The following is a 20,505-nucleotide window of genomic DNA, read 5'->3' on the forward strand; positions in this document are numbered from 1 at the left end:
TACGGAAATATGTTGAACTGAATAATAAAGTGCAAGGAGAACCTCTCGATTAAGAAGATCACACGAATCAAACCGGTTGCTGGCAATTTCAGTGTGTGAATATGGTGATTGGCTCAAAATGAGCAAAGGAGATGACATAGCTCGTATACGACTGCGCACCTGTGAGGATGTTGGAGCAGGAGTCGACCATAGCGCAGCCGGGCAGGTACTCGTCGAACTGCGGGTCCTCGCGGCGGTCCAGCTCGTTCATGACCATCTCCCAGACGGCGTGACTGCGCGTCGGGCAGTGCTGCAGATTGCCGTGGCAGCGGTGCGGCATGCGGAAGTACATGGTGTACGGCCACAGCGGCGGGTTGGACAGCGGCGCCGTGATGGTCGAGTCGTACAGGAAGGCCTGCTCCTCCATCATGGTGAACTGGTTGTTGCCGCCGACGCGCAGGTAGGGCGCGCGCACGCCCACCACGCTGTTGTCTGTGAGGTTGGCGAACTTCTCGATGATGATGCGCGTGCCCGCCATCTCCTTGGCCCAGTCGTCCACGGTCGCGTTGCTCCAGAACTGCTCGTCGTCGTTGTGCCTGTAGGCCACAGAGAAAGGCGGTCTTTGTCAGGCCCAAAACACTCGTGGTGAACAAGCCGCGTGATTTCCCTAAATCGTTTCAGGCAAATGCCGGGATGGTTCCTTTCGAAGGGCACGGCCGATTTCCTTCCCCATTCTTCCCTAACCCGAGCTTGCGCTCCGTCTCTAATGACCTCGTTGTCGACGGGACGTTAAACACTAACCTCCTCCTCCTCCTGAACAAGCCGCTCTTCCTGCTATAAGAGACTAAGATTTTATGAAGACAACATGACCACGTATCACCCACTCATTCCAGAAAACTTGTACAATACTGTCCATTAAAACTGCTACACCGCGAAGATGATGTGCTACAGACGCGAAATTTAATCGACAGGAAGAAGATGCGGTGATATGCAAATGATTAGCTTTTCAGAGCACTCACACAAGGTTGGCGACACCTCCAACGTGCTGACACGAGGAAAGTTTCCAACAGATTTATCATACACAAACAGCAGTTGACCGGCGTTGGCTGGTCATTTTTTCGGATGAATCCAGGTTCTGTTTACAGCATCATGATGGTCGCATCTGTGTTTGGCGACATCGAGGTGAACGCACATTCGAAGCGTGTATTCGTGTTCGCCATACTGGGGTATCACCCGGCGTGATGGTATGGGGTGCAATTGGTTACACGTCTCGGTCACCTCTTGTTCGCATTGAGGGCACTTTGGACAGTGGACGTTACATTTCAAATGTGTCACGACCAGTGGCTCTACCCTTCATTAGATCTCTGCGAAACCCTACATTTCAGCAGGATAATGCACGACCGTATGTTGGAGGTCCTGTACGCGCCTTTCTGGATACAGAAAATGTTCGACTGCTACCCTGGCCAGCACATTCACCAGATCCCTCACCAACTGAAAACGTCCGGTCAAGCGTGGCCGAGCAACTGGCTCGTCACAATACGCCAGTCACTACTCTTGATGAACTGTGGTATCGTGTTGAAGCTGCATGGGCAGCTGTACCTGTACACGCCATCCAAGCTCTGTTTGACTCAATGCCCAGGCGTATCAAGGCCGTTATTACGGCCAGAGGCGGTTGTTCTGGGTACTGATTTCTCAGGATCTATGCACCCAAATTACGTGAAAATGTAATCACATGTCAGTTTTAGTATAATATATTTGTCCTATGAATTCCCGTTTATCATCTGCATTTCTTCTTGGTGTAGCAATTTTAATGGCCAGTAGTGTAAAAACTAAGGTATCGTATAACATGGCAAAAACGCGGAGAGATAATTTTTGAGCTGACTGTTGCTAGATTACAGCTAGCGAACGTTTTCAATGTTCTTATATTTCCGCTTTCTTCCCTGCTCTGAATCTGAAACATAAGAAAAGCTCAAAGGGAATTTCTATACTCGGCTGGAGAACAAAGCTCAGAGTATGGGAGATGAGCCGCGGGGTTCATGGCGTTTCTCGCCGGCTTCCGCTGTTGGTGTCTCGGACTGCAATGAATCTTGCTCTCCCTTTATGTCGTGTGTATGAGCAACCACTCTCTCCAGCGCCTCAGTATCCAACATATATTCCTTAATCTAACCCGTGCTGCAAAAGATGTTTATACCATCATATATCTTTTCTCACATCCAGATTTCGAATTGCAATGACTCTTAAATCACTAAAAAGTCCAAATTATCCGCGACGACGGGATGGCCCGTGTAACAGTAGTTGCTATCGACGTAACTACGACACCTGATTGTAGAGAGTCGTGACTCGATATTGTAGTAGACTTTAGAACTGATTGTAGTTACTCGCTGCTGAAGCTGCCGAAACTATTGCTTCTAACGATTCACTCCACGCAAAAATAACGATATTTCCTCAGTAAAAAAAATACTGCGTTTTTTTTTACCATTGGTCTCAACGCTTGTGAAACATAGGTAAAACTTGAAGCATTTTCTTTCGACTGTTCAAAAAAAAAAAAAAAGCTTTCAAATGTCTGTGTAGTGGATAAATCGAATGAGAACAGTTTATGGAGTAGATTTTATTAATAACATACGTACGTAATGGTTTGTTTTGACGTAACACATTTGGAACTCATGTAAGTTGTTGTGATGAGATCATAACACGAAATTTTGCAACATCGGCGTTTACAAGTTCTCTTAGGACACCACACCAGCCCCAAATTTAACTGAAAAGCTAAAATTTAGCCTGCTACAATCAATATTTTCAGTTACGTCATTACATATTCTCTACTATCAAGTGAAGGTTCTCTTCAGTCTGCCATACGATGTAGTTATTTGGGACATGACTTCTCACACGAACGAGACCGTAACGTATTATGGATCTGTTAGGCAGTGGGACCTCTACGTAATCTCAGAACTGTGTCGCACGGTGGTTTGTGCTTGCTTTCCTTTACGTACAACGATAATTGCACTCGTTATCTCGAACGGCAAGGAGATAATGGGGTGCCACTGAATGCCCTTAGTGAGTTTCAAAGCGACAGCTAATGCATGGATCTCTGTTGAAATCCTTTAACAACCTCAGATTTCACCCGTAGCGAGTTTTTCCAGATGACGTTGACATTTTGTTCCTGGAAAATTTCAATGTAATTTGAAGCGAGAAGTGTGAACGTCGGGTTCCTGCTGCACGACTTCGCTTTCTGCCTCGGAGACAGAAATTTAAACCTCGCTGTTTTCAGACGCATGGCTAACCAGATGGATAGCTTTCACTCGAGCCGACTCGAAATTTTGATTAACGTATATTCCAATTCTACCTCTCTATATGCGTTCTGAAACAATTTAGAGGGGACTGATAATGGTTAACTGTGCGAGATCAGCTTGACGATGCCGCTGAAAGTAGTACACTGAATAGTGAAAGACGCTTTTCGAAGTCTTGATGAACAAGCGACTCAGAGCTTTTACTCATCTCCCATAGTAGTATAGGTTTTCAGTACCGCAAATATTACGTCTTGAGAGACATATTCTTTCGATTCCTTGATTTCAAGACAGCGATGAATATCGGCTGGTACACAAAGCAATCTGAGAAATACTAACCGAGACAGTTCATCGAAATCTTGTGTTAGATGGTACCGCCCAACCTCCTCCCAATCTGCCGGTGAGTAACTTAGCCAAAACCACATCCATAGCTCTCTTGCGATGTTTCTCTGTCCTTTTGTTTTCAACAGCAACCGCTGAAGACTGATCTTGTCTCAAGGCACAGTTGCTGTACATATAGGAGGGACTGGCGATGGAGAAAGGTGAATCAACAGCAGATACTCACGTGATAGAGTGTACAGCGATTTCGTGACCCTTGCGGTGCATCTCCTGCACGGCCGAGTAGTTGGTGTACTTGTGCGACACGAAGAAAGTAGCCTTCATGTCGCAGCCGTTGGGGTTCTTGCGCTTGCCGTTGAAAATCTCCTTGTAGAGCTCGATGTTGTTGTTGTTGATGGCGTCGTCGAAGGTGACGGTGATCATCTGGGGCACCTCGGAGGCGGGCAGGTCTCCCGGGATGGCGGTGCCGTCCTCGGAGCAGAAGCAGTCCGGCAGCACGCACACGGTGGGGTCGCAGGGCGGCGCGCGGTTCGGGTCGTTGTCATTGTCTGCAAAAGGCAACAGCCGCGTCATAAACACACCGTCCCCAGACACTTAAGAGGGGCGCCTGCTGCTGGACTGCTTTGTCATCGAGCTGATACGAGGACTTGCTATGTTTACAAACTAACTAAAAAATTGGTAACCTGGAAAGGACTGGCAGTGCCACGTAATACGCAAGTTCTGTCACGGTGCTTAGACTCCAAAGACACAACATGGCATTACCAATCAGAACGTTTTTCACAATCCGCGCATTGTTGTCTGTTCGCCACAAGGCGTGTACTGAACAGCGGTTGCAGAAATCACCATTCTTACCCAGAGCGGTTCTCAGGCTTTACTTCAGCTGCTATTCGCAACGGAAAACTATAAAAGGTGCAGTTTGTCACAGGGTTCGAGGCCGCTCGTCGGGTGCGATGAAGCATCACTAGTAACAACAACAGAGAGGCGAGATAGTAATGTGCTACGAGACGATTGACTGACAGGCAGCACATCCCGGAGGCAGTGAGCACCGGCCGGCCGTTGTGGACGAGCGGTTCTAGGCGCTTCAGTTCGGAACCGCGCTGCTGTCGCGGTCGCAGGTTCGAATGCTGCCTCGGGCATGGATGTGTGTGATGTCCTTAGGTTAGTTAGGTTTAAGTAGTTCTAAGTCTAGGGGACTGATGACCTCAGATGTTAAGTCCCATAGTGCTCAGAGCCATTTGAACCATTTGAATTTTTGAGCAGTGAGCACCGAGGATTAGCTAGAGCAGGCTTTGCAAGACACATGATCTGTAGTCGAGCATTAACATGAATTCACACATAATAATGCTCGATCGGTGTAGACACACGATAGGCTACTTGGAAAAGTGTTGCAGTATTCACATTACTTGCATTTATTTGCAACCTGTGTATGATTAGGAGCATATGGTTGAATCTTGTCATAACTTGACATAATTCGAAACAAGGACCCTGGAGTAGACGACATTACCTTAGAATTATTTATGTTCTTGGGAGAGTGAGCCATGACAGAACTCCTGCTGTGGAAGATGTATGACACACATTAAAGACCCAGAGTGGTTTTTCTATGTAGTAATTCCAATTCTAAAGAAGGCAGGTGTGACATGTGAATATTACTGAACCATAAATTTAATGCCATAGTTGCAAAATGCTGACACGAATCAGTTACTGAAGAATGGAAAACCCAGTAGAAGCCGACCTCGGGGAAGGCCTTTTCGCGTTTTCCATTGACATTGTAATTGTGCGTAAAGTCGGCAAAGTACTTGTAAGGATATCTGGACTGAATGGATAATGTCTTGAAAAGAGGTTGCAAGATGAACGTCTACAAAAGTAAAGCAAGCCTAACGGAATGTATTCGAATTACAGCAAACGCGGAGAAAATCAGATTAGGAAATATGACACAAAAAATGATGAGTTTTTTATTTCGACAGCAAAATGCAGACTATACAAAGTGCAGTCTCGTAACAGGAACTCTGATAAAGTAAAATTTTTAACATCGAATATAAATTTAACAGTTAGGAAGTGCCTTCTGAAAGCATTTATTTGGAGTGTAGCCTTGTACGAAAGTGAGATGCGGACGGTAAACAGTTCAGTTGCTCAGACGGGAAGAGAGCAGAAACTTTTGAACAGATGTATCAACCGGAAGTCTACAGATACCAGTCTATGAATGCTGGCACCTATTTTGAGCGGAACCGAGGTCTGAATCTTCCTGCACGTCGGCCGAGGGGCCTGAAGATGACGTAGTGTATTGCCGAAAGTGGATGCCCAATAAAATAACAGCTTGGAAATTAGACGGCTGATAGATGTTAGATTTGACATTATGTTCTGAACAGCTTAGTCCTGCAACCGTCTCTGAAAAGGTGGACGTACAGAGATGCGGTCCTAAAGACTGATGAAGACCAAATGGGTAGAAACTGATAGCTAATGAGGACACACTCAATCTGAGTGGGGAGAAAATAAGTTTATGTATGACACGACTAAAAGAAGCGCTCTGTTAACAGGACACACTCCGAGGCATCAAGGAACAGTGAATTTGCTTACGGAGGGACGTAAGGTGGGAGGGGTGGAGGTAAAAATTGTAAAGAAGGCTCGGTTCGACTACAGTCAGGAGGTTCGAACACACGTAACACACGTGGTGTGCGGTAGCTATGCAGAGGTGAGGAAGCTTACGCAGTGCAGACTAGCGTGGAAAGCTGCATCAAACCCGTCTTGAGACTGAACACAACACGGCTGTCACCTCATCACGTATGCGACGCGAGTAAATTATTTGTACTCGTATCCAAAAGACGTGCCCTTCAAGCTAATTTTCGGTTGAGTGTTTAACATTCTCTTTTAACACTGAACTATGGCGTGTGCTTTAACACGGAAGTGTATGATTCGAAACCGGACGTGCATAAATAAATAAAAGCTGTTGCACGAAATGAACTTGTGAATTAACTTTAATATTAGTCGGACACAGCCGTCCACATCTTTTCACCCTCCCTCAATCGAGGTAATCAACACACACTATTGCTGTGGTACTCGGCTTTGCAGTTACTTGATACTAACCATGTTGGTGGAGGAAGTTCTCATATATATACGTTGATGCCCAACGGTTAAGAGAGACGGAACGTTACAACTGCTTATCGTCACACTGTAAGATAATGTCATCGATTTAATTCCCTAAATCCCCGTGGGGTCGTATGGGGTGAGAGCATGAAAGTAAGTTTTTGATGCTTCGCGTGTTCGATGCCAAATTCGGCAGTTGCATCAGTATAATTGAATAGGAGTAGGCTATGCGACGGTGGAGTTAAGGTCTAATAAGAAATTAAGCTTGGGCGATTTGGGAGAGGGGACCAAACTGTGAGCCGCACGGCGTATCGAGCGGTCTAGGGCGCCTTGCCACGGTTCGTGGAGCTCCCCCTGTCTGAGGTTCGAGTCTTCCCTCGGGCATGGGTGTGTGTGTTGCCCTGAAATTCCGTCTTTTTATAACGTGAAAATGTATCAGCAAGATAGCTAGAATTTTCACTGACAGATGTCGTCGTAGCAGTTGCAGTACAAGTTCATGTTAGATGACTGCATAATACGAACTACTGATTCAAAAGATAACAATTCCGAGAGCTAATTTCTTGTTGTTTTAAGACACCCAAATTATTTGTACATACTTCTGCTGAAAAGTATCGGGCTTCTGACAACATCTCGAATTCCTGTTTCTTGACTATTCTGGGTCATCCTGTAATTTTACATATAATGTATGCTTCTGATTTTTTGAAGGCTCTGATGTCTATGACATGTCCTGTATACAAATATTCGCTACTTTTACATTTTTTCGTAGTAATATTCGCTGTGTGTTTCAGTGCCATTTTGAGACTTTACGGGCATCTTGGTACATTAACTCAGTTTGCCAGTATTTACTCTTCTAATCAGTTCCTGCACGACATTTAGTTTTCTTTTTTATGAGGTCCTTTTAGGGTTAATTTTCAGTCAATATCGATGTAACCAGACACAAAATTGAACGAAGTGAGAAAGCACTCATGCTTGGTTTGCTTGAATGAACTATCTCGTAAACCGTGGGAAGCATAAATCAAGGCATCCAGATGGGGATTCAATTACTGCACCACTGCACTAGCAACCAGTGGAACTGAAATTTTATCGGAATTTATCGCGTGGAAATGGGGTAAAAGCAGAAAAGTAAACAGTGGAGAGAAGGTTGCCTGTGTGTGCGTGTGTGTGTGTGTGTGTGTGTGTGTGTGTGTGTGTGTGTGTGTGTGTGTGTGTGTGTGTGTCTAAGAAATTGTAAAGGAACATGTAGCAGACTTCTAGAATGATACCAATCGCTTTAGATGTTAGTGGCGATTCCAGCGAAGTTTAATGCTTTTACAAAGAAAAGAGAAGTCGTTGCACAACATTCCCGATGGAGATAGACTGACGAAGAAGAAGAATGCTTATATTTTCAGGAAAAAACTGCCTAAATGTCCACAATGATGCATTGATTATTGTGTGTACTTTATATGGCACTGAAATCGCAATTCATCTAACAATGATTGCCACGGATATTAAAAATATCCGTTTATGGAGTACGGTACAGGACGGAATTCCTGTGCTAATGTGGGTATTCACTTAGCGGCTACTGATGACGTCATAAGAATACGACGTTCCGTGAGTAGACTGAAAAGTGATGTTCTGGAGCCGCTACATCAGAAGCACGTATTATTGTATTGTATTATGTGTTAACTGGGGACCTAGAAACGACGGAGTGGCACCGTCCCCGCCGCAGCCGCAGTGGTCCACAACCCCACGACGACTACCGCAGTCCACTGCACTCCTCCGCCGCCCCACACCGAACCCAGGGTTATTGTGCGGTTCGGCCCCCGGTGGACCCCCCAGCGAACGACTCACACCAGACGAGTGTAACCCCTATGTTTGCGTGGTAGAGTAAACGGTGGTGTACGCGTACGTGGAGAACATGTTTGAGCAGCAATCGCCGACATAGTGTAACTGAGGCGGAATAAGGGGAACCAGCCTGCATTCGCCGATGCAGATGGAAAACCGCCTAAAAACCATCCACAGACTGGCCGGTTCACCGGACCTCGACACAGATCCGCTGGGCAGGGACCAGGCGCTTCTTCCCACCCGGAATGCCGTGCGTTAGACCGCACGGCCAATCGGGCGGGCTAAGCACGTATTAAGTAGTACGAATAAAGATAGCGTCAAAAAGAAGAAAGATAGAAAGTGAAACTCGATGTTGAACTCGAAATATGCGCGACAGTGTGAAGGACGAGATTGGTGGTGGACTGGCAGACGGCGTGGTTTCACGGGGATACGCGAACTTTGTTCCACGCCGTGTCGTGTCGTTTTTGGTGGGGCGGTTTGGTGGCCCTGCAGGCGTGCCAGCGCGAGGTGTGGCCGTCAGCGGCGCAGCTTTCGCCGTCCCCTGGAATGCGACGCACGCCCATGGCTCGCGGACACGTGGAACCACCTCCCGCACCGCGCTTTCGTTCTCTCTGTCGCAGCCGCTCGGCGAGCAACTATGCATCGACCTCATAAATGTCAGCACGCGCGCACACACACACACACACACACATACACACAAACACACACACACACACACACACACACACACACACACAAACACACAAACAAAGATTTTTATTCCTCCAGAAATAAACTGAATATGGTTACCGTCTCCTCGACCAAGGTTTTCGGATTTCTCGTGATTGTAAGACGAATACCGGAACCGCTAATCTCTCTCTCTCTTTTATTCCCAACTTTTTGCGTCCCACTATCAGATCGTCTGCTGAAAAAAAAAATTAGTCTGCTTAATGAACGGCGTCTCTGCGTAGCGAAGGGAAAAAGGAACCTTCCATCATCGCTCTCAAGCGGCAGGGGGATAAATTACGTAAGTCGCGAGCACGTCTTCCAGTTTACTACACTATTGGCCATTAAGATTGCTACATCACGAAGATGACGTGCTGCAAACGCCGAATTTAACCGACAGGAAGAAGATGCTGTGATATGCAAATGATTAGGTTTTCAGAGCATTCACACACGGTTGGCGCCGGTGGCGACTCCTACAACGTGCTGACATGAGGAAAGTTTCCAACCGATTTCTCATACACAAACAGCAGTTGACCGGCGTTGCCTGGTGAAACGTTGTTGTGATGCCTCGTGTAAGGAGGAGAAATGCCTACCGTCACGTTTCCGACTTTGATAAAGGTCGGATTGTAGCCTATCGCGATTGCGGTTTATCGTATCGCAACATTGCTGCTCGCGTTGGTCGAGATCCAATGGCTGTTAGCAGAATATGGAATCGGTAGGTTCAGGAGGGTAATATGCTACGCGCTGCTGGATCCCAAAGGCCCCGTATCACTAGCAGTCGAGATGACAGGCATCTTATCCGCATGGCTGTAACGGATCGTGCAGCCACGTCTCGATCCCTGAGTCAACAGATGAGGACGTTTGCAAGACAACAAGCATCTGCACGAACAGTTCGACGACGTTTGCAGCAGCATGGACTATCAGCTCGAGACCATGGTTGCGGTTACCCTTGATGCTACATCACAGACAGGAGCGCCTGCGATGGTGTACTCAACGACGACGCTTTGAACAGTGGACGTTACATTTCAGATGTGTTACGATCCGTAGCTCTACCCTTCATTCGATCCCTGCGAAACCCTACATTTCAGCAGGATAATGCACGACCGCATGTTGCAGGTCTTGTACGGGCTTTTCTGGATACAGAAAATGTTCGACTGCTGCTCTGGCCAGTACATTCTCCAGATCTCTCAACAGTTGAAAACGTCTGGTCAATGGTGGCCGAGCAAGTGGCTCGTCACAATACGCCAGTCACTACTCTTGATGAACTGTGGTATCGTGTTGAAGCTGTATGGGCAGCTGTACCTGTACACGCCATCCAAGCTCTGTTTGGCTCAATGCCCAGGCGTATCAAGGCCGTTATTACGGTCAGAGATGGTTGTTCTGGGTTCTGATTTCTCAGGATCTATGCACCCAAATTACATGAAAATGTAATCATATGTCAGTTCTAGTATGAATATATTTGTCCAACGAATACCCGTTTATCATTTGCGTTTCTTCTTGGTGTAGCAACTTTAATGGCCAGTAGTGTAAGTTACACATACACAGATACCCTGTAGTTAAAATTAAAGTGCAGCTACTCACGGAGGTCCAGTGTGGGCTGTTTGTTATCGTACTGCAATGAAACTTTGTAGATATGCTAATGTGTTGACGCGGAACCGATTGACACTGCGATAAAATTAATTCATATTTTAGCCACCAGGTGAAAATCTGCCGCTGTAGAGGAACTCGTCGACGGGTCCGTTGCTCATATTGAACAAACTGTGTAAGTGGCAGCTAACGATAAAATCAACATTATGCGTTTCTCCCTTGTTTGACGTTCTCTGCCCGTGTCTCACACCTAACAGATTACGTATGGAAACACTTCTATACGCTTACTTTCGTTCACAGCCTTTTATAGTCTTTGTGGACGAGTGCTCTGTCAACTCAGTTAGCCCAGCACGATTGGTGACCAATCCTCTCAAGTTTACTTCCGCCAGTACCTCGTCTCCTACCTTCGAAAGCGCGTAAGGCAAACGTCCCGGGTTCGAGTCTCTCACCAGCACACTGATTTAATCTGCCAGGAAGTTGCATATCAAAGAGAAAGAGAGAAAATACATTCAGAAAAATGAAATTAATTCCGATTTACTGGCTTTCATCAAGGGTTCTGGTTAGTTTCCTTAGGTAGCAGGGCAGTTGCTTGCATTAGAAATCCCCTCACAATAATTCTCAATTGAGATACCCTGTGGTCTACTACCAACTCGTCTGCTATTTCACTGATAAGAACTAAGACCCTACAGTGGGCTAGCTCGATCAGCCCGCTCTGCATCCAAAACGAATCGATACAGACAGTCATCGAACTGCAGGTGAGTGAGCTAAGCACCGCAAACGTAGGTTTCTTTCGGAGGTACAACGCGGACGATGACATTGCCGATGATGGGGAGTAGGGCACAAAATGTTGCGGAATGTCCCCGAAGCTACTTAAATGCTCACTCACAAAGAATAACCTCAACTTGACCTCATAGTTTAAGGAGAAAAAACCTCACTTGCAAGATATCAGACGTAGTAATGGATCCCGCACAAAAATTTGGGCCATTATCCTCATAGCTTCCGTATGACTTTTTGAAAGCACAACTTTTAAACTCTCGCTACCGCCGGATGTTTGTCACTCGCTCCGAGCCATTGAATCCACCCAATCCTCGAGCGTGAAGCACTGTGCAATTAAGTGGGTAAGAAGTCTTTGAAGTACTGTTTTCACATTGGTGACAAGCTTTGTTCATTTTGTCAATGTGCGTCATTTCTAAACTGTAGCTGGTATCAAAGATCTCTTTGGTTTGAACATTTTTATGTTACTATCCACGAGTACAGTGTAAATGAATGACACGAATGAGTATTTCATTACAGACATAGCGTAGGGTTACTTAATTATTAATATCGCTGTTGTCTGTTACTTGCTTTGTATTTTGTTATCGGGAAGTAAATCTGAAGGAGATGTGCTATTCTTCAACATCATCAGTGGCATGATTAAATTGTAAATCGATAATCATTAAGTTAATTTCATAATAATTCTTTAGTTGCTTAGGTTTATTCGTTCTGATTTTGAGAAATACTGTTGGAATAGTACTAAACATATATGTGAGTGAAGTTGACTTAATTACGTACTCATTTTACTCGTGATTTTTACACTGAGTAATGTGTGTTCTCGAACAACATTTCAAAACAGATGTGTCAGTCTCCTTCTCCTTTTCCTTCGCCGTCAAGATGTCACGAATAGGATGGCTCTGATCTCAACTCCGCAGTAAAGTGCTTCGCTCTCGGCATTTGGCCGTTACAGTGGAGTGGATCGAGTGATGAACAACCGGCACGCGCGAAACTTTAAAAGCTGAACTTTCAGAAGGTCGTCACTGCGTAGCATCAGAACCATGGCCAAAATTTTTGCTCGGGATCGATTACTGAGGTTGATATCTTGCAAATGGCTCTGAGCACTATGGGACTAAACATCTGAGGTCATTAGTTCCCTAGAACGTAGAACTATTTAAACCTAACTAACCTAAGGACATCACACACATCCATTCCCGAGGCAGGATTCGAACCTGCGACCGTAGCGGTCGCTCGGCTCCAGACTGTAGCGCCTAGAACAGCTCTGCCACTCCGGCCGGCTGATATCTTGCAAGCGTGCTTTTCTCCTTCTGAAAATATGAGGTCCTGCTGGTGATGTCTCCTTGGCAGTAACATTTTTTACTTAATAACAATCTTTTATACATGACATAAGCCATACACAACCCGATGCATCGAGGAATAGTTAATTTGGTAACAGAGGAGACTGTGTGTGTAGGGGGTATGGGGAAAGTGCGGTAAAAACTGTGACAGGAGAGGACGCTCCATTATACGTAGTATCAAGAGTGAAGTGGATGGAGGTTGCAGTAGTTAGACAGATGAAGAGTCTTGTACAAAATAGTCTAACGTAGAGAGTTGCATTAAGATGATCCTCAGAATGAGGACAGCAACAACAGCAACCATTTTTCAAAAAATAAACAGTTCATTTTTTCTGATAGCTTCTGCTCACGTGTGAAAATATAAGTATTCCGATACAACGTTTATCAATGTTCGCAATGTAATTTTCATAAAGATTTGTGTTGCACGTGGAGTTGAGCGTCGCCATCAGCATTTATCTTTTACGGAACCAACTGCAGTAGTGGAATAATCATTAAATTTCTCGGTTGTCTTATGCAGCATCATTGGAATCGGCGTAAACAGGCAGAGTGAGCAGCATTCCTCCTCGAATTTGTACTACGCTGTAGGTCACCCTCGTGGAAGTTACTTACTATGGTCGTATATGGTATCTGCTAACACGAGTACGAGATGTGTTATTAGATAACGATGGGTCAGTTACTGTTGGCAATACAGAAGATACCTCCAACACAACGATTCCTTTGTAACTTGGGCATTCCTTCGTACTTCCTCATTGGCCATGCAAAGCCATTCGCGCAATTATGACGCAATTCCGAAGCCGGTGGGTATTAGGAGCGGCTGCAGTGACTCGCCTGTGATGGCACAGGCTGCGGCAGTTTGGCAGCTGTTGCGTCACGGCGGGTATGGGCGGCGGACCTGGGGCCGATACGATCCGGCCACGCCCCAGCCTCGCGCCGGTCCATCTCGCGAGAAAGCGACCTGCTTCCCCTCGCCGGCCAGAATCTCTTCTCTCTGATCAGCGCCGGTCCTGGTTTGTGAGGCACGTCACTGCGTCGTGACGCGAGTCCACCGCGAGACCTCTAAGACTATTGCGTGGCACGGAGGCACACATTTGATGCAGCAGAAGCAACTAATTTCGGCCACGTAACAGGGAGTAAAGAGCCTGAACAACAGGGACCGCAGACAGTTACCAATGCGAAAGCAGCTGATGCGTCAGCTAATCCAGATCCGTGTCAACCAGTTTCCAAGCGGACATTACGAGGGTGATCCGTGAACGGGCATATATAGTCGCCAGTGCTCACAGCGGCATTCCAGCGTGAGATCCTCAGTAGGCCCGACGATCCAGAAACTGGAGGCGCGTAGTCAAGTCCAGTGAGTCGTGATTTCACATCTTTTAAATTATGCAAAGTGTCAGGTGCGCCAGTTGTCCGATGAGGCATTTAACCCACATTGTGCGGAGCGTTTCACGGTATGTGCCTCATAAGACGAGCACTACAAAATCACACCTCGACCATGTAAACTTATATAAGTCCCAAAAAATGGACACGTCTGAGATATTGTGCCCATAACTACTATGCTTGCGTGAAACCGTTATTAGATACAGCTTCCCATGATGCTTTATCCTCATATACAGGGTTATTACAAATGATTGAAGCGATTTCACAGCTCTACAATAACTTTATTATTTGAGATATTTTCACAATGCTTTGCACACACATACAAAAACTCAAAAAGTTTTTTTAGGCTTTCACAAATGTTCGAGATGTGCCCCTTTAGTGATTCGGCAGACATCAAGCCGATAATCAAGTTCCTCTCACACTCGGCGCAGCATGTCCCCATCAATGAGTTCGAAAGCATTGTTGATGCGAGCTCGCAGTTCTGGCACGTTTCTTGGTAGAGGAGGTTTAAACACTGAATCTTTCACATCACTATGCGTGAAACTTGCCCGCACGCGTTCAACCGTTTCTTCGCTCACTGCAGGCCGACCCGTTGATTTCCCCTTACAGAGGCATCCAGAAGCTTTAAACTGCGCATACCATCGCCGAATGGAGTTAGCAGTTGGTGGATCTTTGTTCAACTTCGTCCTGAAGTGTTGTTGCACTGTTATGACTGACTGATGTGAGTGCATTTCAAGCACGACATACGCTTTCTCGGCTCCTGTCGCCATTTTGTCTCACTGTGCTCTCGAGCTCTCTGGCGGCAGAAACCTGAAGTGCGGCTTCAGTCGAACAAAACTTTATGAGTTTTTCTACGTATCTGTAGTGTCTCGTGACCATACGTCAATGAATGGAGCTGCAGTGAATTTATGAAATCGCTTCAATCATTTGTAATAGCCCTGTATAATGATACAGCCATTGCATATTGTGTTAATATCATGTAGTTTGATACCCAAGGGGGCGAAATTAGTTAATCGCTAAATAATGAGATCACGTGATTGTTCAAAATACACTAATGGCCATTAAAATTGCTACACCACGAAGATGACGTGCTACAGACGTGAAATTTAACCGACAGGAAGAAGATGCTGTGATGTGCAAATGATTAGCTTTTCAGAGCATTCACACAAGGTTGGCGCCGGTGGCGACACCTACAACGTGCTGACATGAGGAAAGCTTCCAACCTATTTCTCATACACAAACAGCAGTTGACCGGCGTTGCCTGGTGAAACGTTGTTGTGACGCCTCGTGTAAGGAGGGGAAATGCGTAGGCCTACCATCACGTTTCCGACTTTGATAAAGGTCGGATTGTAGCCTATCGGAATTGCGCTTTACCGTATCGCGACATTGCTGCTCGCGTTGGTCGAGATCCAGTGACTGTTAGCAGAATATGGAATCGGTGGGTTCAGGAGGGTAATACGGAACGCCGTGCTGGATCCCAACGGTATCGTATCACTAGTAGTCGAGATGACAGGCATCTTATCCGCATGGCTGTAACGGATCGTGCAGCCACGTCTCGATCCCTGAGTCAACAGATGGGGACGTTTGCAAGACAACAAGCATCTGCACGAACAGTTCGACGACGTTTGCAGCAGCATGGACTATCAGCTCGGAGACCATGGCTGCGGTTACCCTTGACTCTGAATCACAGACAGGAGCGCCTGTGATGGTGTACTCAGCGACGAACCTGAGTGCACGAATGGCAAAACGTCTTTTTTTCGGATGAATCCAGGTTCTGTTTACAGCATCATGATGGTCGCATCCGTGTTTGGCGACATCGCGGTGACCGCACATTGGAAGCGTGTATTCGTCATCGCCATACTGGCGTATCACCCGGCGTGATGGTATGGGGTGCCATTGGTTACACGTCTCGGTCACCTCTTGTTCGCATTTACGGCACTTTGAACAGTGGACGTTACATTTCAGATGCCTTACGACCCGTGGGTCTACCCTTCATTCGATCCCTGCGAAGCCCTACATTTCAGCAGGATAATGCACGACCGCATGTTGCAGGTCCTGTACGGGCCTTTCAGGATACAGAAAATGTTTGACTGCTGCCCTTCCAGCACATTCTCCAGATCCCTCACCAATTGAAAACGTCTGGTCAATGGTGGCCGAGCAAGTGGCTCGTCACAATACGCCAGTCACTACTCTTGATGAACTGTGGTATCGTGTTGGAGCTGCATGGGCAGCTGTACCTGTACATGCCATCCAAGCTCTGTTTGACTCAATGCTCAGGCGTATCGAGGCCTTTATTACAGAGGTGATTGTTCTGGGTACTGATTTCTCAGGATCTATGTACCCAAATTGCGTGAAAATATAATCACATGTCAGTTCTAGTATAATATATTTGTCCAATGAATACCCGTTTATCATCTGCATTTCTTCTTGGTGTGGCAGTTTTACTGGCCAGTAGTGTAAAACAGCTTACTTAGGAAAAGCACTTCCCTGCAGAAATTCACAGCAGCTATGGGCTCTTGCATAAAACGAAGTCTAGAACTGGAACACGGAATGAAATTTAGTAGTCAACGTCATCGCAGTTTGGCAGCTGTACAGGATCTAATGAATGGCTACAGCTCGATTCACATACTTGAAAATACTGTCTTCCTTCCAGTTATTACTGTAACAGAGCGAGCCAAACGCTGTGGCTCATTGCCGAAAACATTTGTTGAGCACTCTGGTGCAGCATTACGCCGCAGCACTCGCCTCGGAGGAGCAGACCGCTTGCTGATCGGTGATCGGCAAGTTATCTCAACCAGGGACACTTTGGTACGTGGCGGTGACAGCTGCGGCGTATACTGTAGTGATCACTTCCACCTTGAGGTCACCACCGCTCAGACATCAGTATGAGCCGGCCGGGTGGCCGAGCGGTTCTAGGCGCTTCATTCTGGAACCGCGTGATCGCTACGATCGCAGGTTCGAATCCTGCCTTGGGCATGGATGTGTGTGACGTCCTTAGGTTAGTTAGGTTTATGTCGTTCTAAGTTCTAGGCGACTGAAGACCTCAGATGTTAAGTCCCATAGTACTCAGAGCCATTTGAACCATTTGAACATCAGTATGAGAAGAGCACTCGTCTTTCGGTCCAGCCGCGGCACTTATGGGCTGGTCGTCGAATTGAGACCCTCCCAGTCACCAACCCATTGGGCGCCCACCAGCGCCAGATGCTGCTTGCCCAGACTCGTATACTCTTATCACTTGCAGTGGCTGGAGGCTCCCTGCCAGCAAGCCCTGAACTCTTCCAAGCCACACCAGTCTGACCAATAAGATCTTGAAACACCTCAGCCACCTGGCCAGAATGGTAGTGTCGGAAGGCAGGTCCGCCATCGAGACGAACTGGGTCTAGGAGCTACTGGCATCTTCATCACTAAGCTTTACCATCGAAGTCTGTGGGTTCGATGCCCACAAACCAGCGCCCGTCAGATACGGGCATGAATTACTTACATGAAGTCTAGGAAAGTAAATAAACGGATTCTACTGCCTAGCTTTGTGCTTAGGATAATTTAGGTTAAGTAGTGTGTAAGCTTAGGGACTGATGACCTTAGAAGTCCCATAAGATTTCACACACATTTGAACTTTTTTTTTTATTCTACTGCCACTGAGCTGCACTTCACTCCATCAAAGAACACTCATACCCTCTGCGTCACCAAGAGCAGACGCAGTGTCACAGAGAAATAGATTGTTGTCTCCTAGGAGCGATTGAATTTTGTCTAGTGTGCTTATTTCATGGCTTGGATTATTCATCTGATGAAAACTAAAAAATAAACTCCTCGTTCAGGCTCTTACTGGCCGCCTTGTCGCCCTTTGCCATGTGGCATCGTGTGGGTGCAGTATGGAGGGGACCGCTTCAGCACACCTCCCTCCCAATCGTTGTCGACTTTCAGACTTTCGCGCCATTACTTATCTTTCAGGTAGCTCACCCATTGGCATCACAAGGCTGAGTGCACTCTGTTTCAGTCTTCACACAAGGAAAAATGCCTGGCAGTTCTGGTATTTGAACCTGCGACCTCCACATGAGAGTCAGACGCTCGGATCACTCGCTTACAGATGCGGACATTCATCTGATGTGTCATTTAAGAACAGTAGTTTCCACTACTAAAAGTTGTCCACCTATAGGAATGCATATCATGTCTCCAAATCGCTAGATGCAGCTCAATTCTTGTAGGCTGGTAGTAGCAGCAGTAACAAGAACTGACTGAGTTGATCACGACGCCCAAATTAGTGATAAAGTTTTCTTTCGGATTATTCGCTTCACTGTTCCTTTCTCCAGCACATCTTTTGTGTGTATGCGACAGTACTGGAAGACATCGCCTCTAGAAGACTGCCTTAGTCACCTACATTCAACATTTTCGAGTTAAATGTGATTACAACTTTGCCGACCGGGGTGGCCGAGCGGTTCTAGGCGCTACAGTCTGGAACCGCGCGGCCGCTACGGTCGCAGGTTCGAATCCTGCCTCGGGCATGGATGTGTGGGACGTCCTTAGGTTAGGTTAGGTTTAAGTAGTTCTAAGTTCTAGGGGACTGATGACCTCAGCAGTTAAGTCCCATAGTGCTCAGAGCCATTTGAACCATTTTTTTTTATTACAACTTTCGAACGCGAAGAAAGGATCGCGGAGTCACCACTTTCTTCACCGTTGAAATATGCTGTACCGAGATTTCAGCATAGTAATTAGAATCATACTGAAACAGCTTGCGGTTTTTGTATTACCCTTAGACGCTGTTTGATGCCCCAAGACAGAGATGTTTTAGGTTCTCAATTTTACATAAACAGCCCAACCTTAAATTTTCTGGTAACGCACTGTAGGGAAAGAGGTTAACGTTTCTCAGTTTTCCGCTTTTATAATTTTACATTACACTGCAAAGTGATTGCTTCTTCCAATGGAGTCGTTACGCTATGCTGCCGACTCATTAACTGCGCCATAATTGCGATCTCTGCGAAAATTAGCGGAGAAGCGGACGATCTCCAGCGAGATTGCCCGCGCTCACGAAGTTGCTAGCTGAGCAATAAGTGGTGTTGGCGAGTCGAAGTAATTACTATATCTACAACAGGAATTATAAACTCGGGTGCAACAGTAGGCGGAGCGGCTCGGCGCTAGGGGGGAGCTTTCGGAAAGGCTTCGTCGTCAGGGGGACTGAAGCGTCTAGCTGGGGGGAAGGGCCCAGTGGAGTGAAATCTGCGAAAGTGGCAGCTGTAGGAGCAGCAGGCTGAGGAAATGAGTGATGGCGGGCTCGGCGCGCCTGCGCAGTAAAAGTTACGCCGGGTCGGCCGGCTGTTGGCAGCGGCGCTGGAGGTCGCCCCTCGAGGTACCGGTAGCCGGCAGCAGCCTCGCCAGCTAACGGTACCCTCGGCACGTCTCGCTTTGTGCGCCGCCTGTCTTTTGGCGCCCACGGCAACCACCGGCGCCCACGGCCCAGGGGCCGGTTGCGAGCAGACCATCTGGGCGCAGTGCCAGAAACTGTGAGCCCACCGGCACAGCAAGTACTCGCAATTACCGAGTGGTAGAGAGCAAACGAGTAGCCTGTTGCGAGAATAGGAGTCTGTGTTACATAACATATTGTAATGTAAGGGCCTGCCTTTGTAAGTAGGCTGTTTAGGTTTTTATATTGGTAAGGCCACGTAGCGCTCTGTATGAAAATCACTGGCTGTGCTGTGTGCTGTCTGTGGCTGGGTGGCATTATTGGAATAGTCGCTATTGTAGTGTTGGGCAGTTGGATGTTAACAGCGCGTAGCATTGCGCAGTTGGAGGTTAGCCGCCCGCAGTGGTGGATGTGGGGAGATATATATATATATAAGAGCTATCCACAAAGTACATTACGTTTTGGAATTAAAAATAAATAAAGTATTGGAAATTTTTTTTATTATATACAGATGAAAGCCACACTTCAATACTACTTTTCTACACAGTTGCCATTTAAATTAAGACACTTATCGTAGCGATGGACGAGCTTGTAAATTCCTTCGTCGTAAAATTCGGCCGCCTGCGCCTTCAATCACGTGGCTACCTCTCCTTGAAGCTGTGAGTCGTCATCAAAACGCTGCATAGCCAACCACTTCTTCATTGCTGGGAATAAGTGGAAGTCGCTCGGTGCCAGGTCGGGACTGTACGGCGGATGAGGAAACAACTCCCGCTTAAAAGATTCGAGAACTTCACGAGTGGCATTTGCCGTGTGGGCCCGGGCGATGTCGTGAATC

General features: G+C 46.7%; 1 protein-coding gene across 1 annotated transcript in view; it reads right to left on the minus strand.

The window, feature by feature from the left end:
* The window catches only part of LOC126162961 (chitin deacetylase 1), a 70,556-nt gene that overhangs the window by 3,290 nt on the left and 46,761 nt on the right, over nucleotides 1–20,505 (minus strand). The window contains exons 5-6 of the mRNA XM_049919800.1: nucleotides 3,826–4,147; nucleotides 160–575 (exon numbers count right to left, since the gene is read on the minus strand). Of these exons, the coding sequence (XP_049775757.1) occupies nucleotides 160–575; nucleotides 3,826–4,147 (738 nt within the window). The remainder of the gene's footprint in view (nucleotides 1–159; nucleotides 576–3,825; nucleotides 4,148–20,505) is intronic.

The sequence above is a fragment of the Schistocerca cancellata genome, chromosome 2 (assembly GCF_023864275.1).
Source record: "Schistocerca cancellata isolate TAMUIC-IGC-003103 chromosome 2, iqSchCanc2.1, whole genome shotgun sequence".
Classification (NCBI taxonomy): Eukaryota; Metazoa; Arthropoda; class Insecta; order Orthoptera; family Acrididae; genus Schistocerca; species Schistocerca cancellata.